Source organism: Haliaeetus leucocephalus, unplaced genomic scaffold (genome assembly GCF_000737465.1).
Source record: "Haliaeetus leucocephalus isolate CR32 unplaced genomic scaffold, Haliaeetus_leucocephalus-4.0 Scaffold262, whole genome shotgun sequence".
NCBI lineage: Eukaryota > Metazoa > Chordata > Aves > Accipitriformes > Accipitridae > Haliaeetus > Haliaeetus leucocephalus.
In genome coordinates, this window is record NW_010972698.1 from 1317370 (window position 1) to 1323361 (window position 5992).

At 37.6% G+C, this 5992-nt stretch overlaps 1 protein-coding gene across 1 annotated transcript; it reads right to left on the bottom strand.

Annotated features, from left to right (window-relative positions):
* Positions 1-1269: 1269 nt before the first annotated feature.
* On the bottom strand, positions 1270-5359 carry SLITRK4 (SLIT and NTRK-like family, member 4). The gene has a single exon (XM_010568906.1). The coding sequence runs from the start codon at positions 5357-5359 to the stop codon at positions 2846-2848; it is 2514 nt and encodes an 837-aa protein (XP_010567208.1). The 3' UTR covers positions 1270-2845.
* Positions 5360-5992: the final 633 nt, after the last annotated feature.

Here is a 5992-nt window from a genome sequence, read left to right on the forward strand (position 1 = left end):
GGACCTCAAAGAGCAAGAAAATCTGAGCCAGAGTAATGGTACAGCATAACCGTTCAGTTCTTCCTCTTTCGATCAGTGAATACAAGACCTCACCACAAAAAAAAACCAAACCCACAACACGAAGCAAAAAAACCCTCAATTTTTTAGCTGAGGGAGGTATGACCATTTATCATTGTTCTTTAAGTCAGGGCAACACGAGTCATAAGCACATCAGTTTTAACATCACTTAAAATTATTAGCTTATTTGCTATTTTAAATATTTTTAATGCATGCCTCTCAAGAGAAGGGTACGGGACATGACAGTCTCTGACAATGCACGGCAGTGTGTCAGAAGCCTTATGCTTTGGCAAATCCCAATGAACCTGGACACATCCTCAAAGCCATGCAGGACTGTGCAGAGCAGGCACAGTGACCCGTTATTTCTAGCCTACTGATGGAGCCATTATAGTCTATCATGTCAGTGCATCTTTAGCACTCCTTAATCCGCTGACTCTTGACACAATAAGCTCAAATGTTCCTATTCAAGCCTTGGCCCTGTATTGCATCATTAGTCAACCAAGAACATTTTATCCCAGAAATGCATACATACGTAGCATCCATGTCCTGAAAATCCCTACGACATCCTGAAAGAAGTCAATTATTGTGCATGGATAGCAGCAGCTTTTTGAAAGAAACTCAGCCATTAATTTATCTGTTTTAATTTTATTATCTGAAGTCATGTATATACTTTGTAGTATGGAGAAAAGTAATAAAACAACCCTCTTTGTACGTTACAAGACCATAAACAAATGTCTGGAAGTAGAAAAAAGTTGTTTTGTTTTGCTTTCTCTTAAATAAAGGAGCAGTGCTTTTTTTTTTTTTTTTTGGTAAGCTTTGTTAAAAATATACTGCAGGCTGCTTGCCAAGTATCATTCCAGAATAAAAATTTCACAGCAGTGTCACAAAGCCCTGAAATTAGAGGTGCATAATGGAAATAGCTGACATAGCCTTCTCCACAGTATTATTATTGGGTCTTGCTGTAATATTTGCTAGTTCCAAATTCATGAAAAACATTCATGTTTGTATCCTACTAATCTTAATTGAGTTATGTATTGATTATAAAAGACAGGGCGTGGAGAAAGGTTCTGGAAGCAAAGGAGATAGAGGGTCTTATCGAAAGCTCATTGAAATGAATGAAAAAATTCCTTTTCAAGGCAAAGAACTTTTGTTAATATCACAATATAGATTCGCTGTATGATGCTTTACCAATGTATCTCCATTCTCATCTCAAGGTACCATCTATCAGTGAGATGCAGTGGGGATTTTCCATTCTCCTGACTTCTTTTTTTTCCCTAGCTATTCAGATTCAGCTTTCACAAAGGCAAGTTTTACTCTCTAGATATGAGCTACACAACACTCTGAACTGAGACCACTATATGCATTTTACACTGAGGTTTTAAATAGACATGATTTGCCATATTGTTCACTGTTCTGATCAGTTTTTTCTGACTGACAGCAGCCAGACAGATGAGAACAGAAAACTTATGCATATACAATTAAAATATTACCCTTACCATGACTTCCTGTAAATATTTGTAGTGAAAACTATTTAGATTAAGCTGTAGAACCCTGAAAAGCAAGACAACTGATGGCAAATAATTGCCTGAGACACAATACTAAAAAACTAATGAACCTATTTTAAAATGCACCATTGGTAACAAATCTGAAATAAGATAATATGCTAATTTCACAAGAATAGTACAGAACAATTTTATTATTATTATATCTGATCACTTAATTCTGGATAATTCTATACATTACATCCCCAGTTTCTGTTTGGTATATTGTTCTGATTTTATTTATACTGGATGATTAATGCATTGTGATCAGGAAAACAAGTCAGGCATATTAAATACATATTAAGGAGTACATTATCTTTCCTATTTAGTATACAAAGTATTTCATAAATATGAATTATATTACAAAAATAATTTCTGCTACGCTCACACAGTAAGCACTTTGACAATTTTGGACAACCTGTTGGGGTTGCAAGTGTTTCACGTAACTGAGAAGGAACTCTAGTTTTAATTGGAGATGAGTCCTACAACAGATTCTGCATAAACATCAAATATTTTCTTCAGATGCCACAAATACTGCAGAAGTCAGGTTGAACTATTTTCTTTCTTTTTTTTTTTTTTTTTTAATTTTATGTATAGACATGTATGCTTCAAGTGGTCAAATTTATTTCATAGGTATGTAATGCATGGTATATTTTAAACAAATATTTGCACAATTTAACATTATAATTCCAGTGGTTTCAAGATGCAGGCCATAAATGTAACCAATTTACACATACTATCGAATGTTCTCTCTGTGCATGCTTGTTACTTTCCAGATAATCTTTAAACAGTGCCATTACAACACCACAAATCGAAGGATTACTCCAGTTCCACCAACTTAAATCCACGTGCAGGATGAAGGACCCAGCTGAGGTACAAATACCAGTACCAGGTTTCTTGTGTTTGTTCTAACAAATCACAAGGAGACGATGGTTTTGCATTTAAGGTACAAAACATATATGCCTCTTGAGGTTAAATTCAGTGTAACGTGTATAAAGCATCCCTTTGGCAATAGAGTTTGCAGTATCCCTACAGGATTCCACAGGGCATGAGCTTTATGTAGTAAAATCTATTAAGGAAGTTCTCCTCTACTTGACAAATCATATGCAGCTACAGTTAATCAGACACCCTTGGATACATCTGCCTCTATGCCTATCAATATAATATAGTATTTGGAAGTTAAAAGTCAACAAAAGGCACTTTCATCATTAAATAAATGTCCTCTGTAGGCAATAAGATTGTATGACCTATATTTTATTCAAAGCTGTTTGTTCTTCAAGGACTTGTAGGTAGTCAGGTGAACCTTGAAGTTTAGCTTTTAGTTCAAAATATTCACTTTTTCTTTGTTCTACTACAATTTTACTATGATTACCACCTATTAGAGATTTCTTAGTTTTTTTGTCTTGTAGTTTCTCTGGATAACGTATTTCAAAGCCACTGACCCCTATGCTGTTGTACTCTTTTTTACTTTCAAGAAAATTTTGAATAAATACATTGGAATCCCTCCCAGGGAATAACTCATCCAGTTCATCGATTGTGCTAAGTCTTTTTCTGGTATCCACATGCAATAAATCTTTCTCCTTGTCATTAATATTTCTCAGAATGACTTTTTGCCCTGGTGGGTCAGCAAACGTGAAGCCTGTTTCAGACTCTTTTAAGCCACAGGTATGGCTTTTGCTCATCTGCTCAATGGTTTGAGGAATGAAGGCCTCTGCACCTAGTCCATCTTTTTTGTTTGACTTGTGATCGTGCTTTCTTAGCTGCAGTTGCATAGAACTGCATTCTTGATTTCCAATCCCTTCATGCTTTACAGTTGGTTTTTTGTTGCGCCGAAGCACAAAAACAAGAAGACAAAAAGCAACAAACACTGTTAAAATAAGCACAACTAAAATGCTTAAGATCAGGATGGACAACGGAACTGGGCCACCAGGAGGACTCCGAACTGGTCCCAGTGGTGTTGTAAAAGTAACAGCGGGCATAGGACTAGTGAACAGAGCAGATGGCTTGTTTAAAAGTTTAGGACAGAGGATCTCATTTTTCAGAGACTTAAGTTCAATGTTAGCAAACTGTACAGGTGTTTCACATTTCAATTCCTTCACCACAATACCTTCATTTAGTTTTTCAAGCCACAGTTTTAAAGCAACTAAATCACAAGTGCAGTCCCATGGATTACCTTCCAAATCAATTTGCGTAAGAGATTTTAGCTGATCAAGAACGCCACTTACAGGTAAATACATGAAATGATTGTTCCTCAGATTCAGTCTAGCAAGTGGTGCACCAGCAAAAATGTACGCTGGCAAGCTTCGTAGAAGATTGTTGTTTAGGTAGAGCAACTGCAAATTTGGCATTAAGTCAAAGGTGCCTGCTAGGATTTCTTTGATAACATTGTATTCCAAATAGAGATATTGCAAGTTGTGGAGGCCAGCAAACATTTCTGGGCTCAGACGCTCTATCTGATTGCCATTGAGATACAATCTCCGTAAATTTGTAAGGTTGCGGAAAACTTCTCCTTTGATCACTGAAATCCGATTGCTGCCTAAATGTAGCAAATCCAGCCCCTCAAACTCAACGAAATCTGTAGTGTCCACATCCTTAATATAATTGCCATTTACATGCAGTTTCTTGGCATTTAAAGGTTTTGGTACGAGTTCGGCCATCGACTCTATATTTCTTTCTTGGCAATTTACACTTAATCCCAAGTCTGAAGGATGCGTTTTGCAAACACAGGGGACCGGACAAGGAGTTAAAGGAGGCACCCTGGTCTGATAAGATACAATTTGACTGAGATTGCGATTAGATAGTGCTTTGCCTGCTACTATCCCCGAGATCTTCGAAGGATTCGTAGCCTTTGGCGGCTTGGTGACTAATCTGTGCACTGACGTTTGAGTCGTGTGGCCGTTCGGTGTGCTGTAACCGGGCTCCAGCTGTGAGGGAGGCAGAATGCGCACGTCAAAATCGCTCCCCGTCCCCATGGAGCACAGCTCTTGCTTGTTGGTTTCTTTCAGCAGCCTTCCATACAAGTCACTGGGTGTTTCACAGATAGCTTCTCCAATGTAGATGTTGTAGGGCATGTTCTCCAGCCAGGCTTTCAAAGGCAACAAATCACAAGTACAATTCCAGGGGTTGTCTTCCAGCTGCAATTCAACAATTCGCCCAATGTGTTCCAGAACTCCAATGTATGGAAGCTTCTGTATTCGATTCCCTCGTATATCCAGATGGGTTAGAGAAGCAAATCGAAAAATATTATCGGGAAGGAATGAAATCAGATTGTCATTAAGGATCAGGACTTTCAGCTTGTGAAGCTTATTGAAGGCTCCCCGTTCAATAAACTTGATTAAATTGTAGTCAGCTTGGAGATACTCCAAGTTCTCTATGCCAAGGAAAGTGTCAGCTCGGAGAATCTTTAATTCATTGTTGTTCAAATGCAACTGTTTTAATGCACTAAGACCCATAAAGGCCCCTCCCTCAATGTTCTGTAACTTATTATTACCCAGTTGCAAGGACACTGCATGTGTAAAATTAAGAAAGGAATTTGGATATAGAATAATTAGCAGGTTGTTTTGAAAGTTGAGGTGGTAAAAATTAGACCATGGTGGCTTAAGCTGATTTGGTCTGTAGACTGCAACCTTCTCACAGTTGACATAGAGTACATTTTCAACTGACACACAGGAGCAAACATTGCAAATTTCCACAGATATATCAGCATCTGCAGTTGTAGAAGAAACTGGAGATGACAGAACCAGAAAGAGCCACAGAAACATCTTCTTGTGATCAGCAAGCAACCTTAGGCTCCTGAACAAAGATAAAGAATCTGAAGAAGAAAGAAGGAAAGAAAAAAAAGAAAATGTTTTTCAGTTCTCATTGTTCCAAAACGTCATTTGGGTTAAAAATCGTATACCACTGAGGTACTGCTCCTGCCAAGGATTATAGATAAACTACAAGCACTGAATTTAAAATAACATGAAAGATTTTAACAACCAAACAAGTATACAGGAGCTAGAATGATTTCAAATACAGAATGCAAATTTCTGTAGAGAAACACAAATAACTCTGAGGTCTGTCAAATATATTTCTATCTCTTGTACATGCCAAACATGCATAACTAACAAAGTAAAATAACCAAAGGAGATTCCAATTTTATGCATATTTACTCCCCTCAATCCTGCACTGCTCATATGTTGCCGTGCATTTCAGGGATATTAAACACAAACGCTCACGTTATGCATGCCCAAACATCTGAGTTGGGATAGCACAATATAGAAAGGATGAAGCTGCAGGCACAAAAAGCAATGTCAATACTCAGTGTATGTATCTACAGCATCAACACATAGAGATTATCCCTGCGATAATAGTGAGATTCACTCAAGGGATACACAGGCATGCACACACGTTGT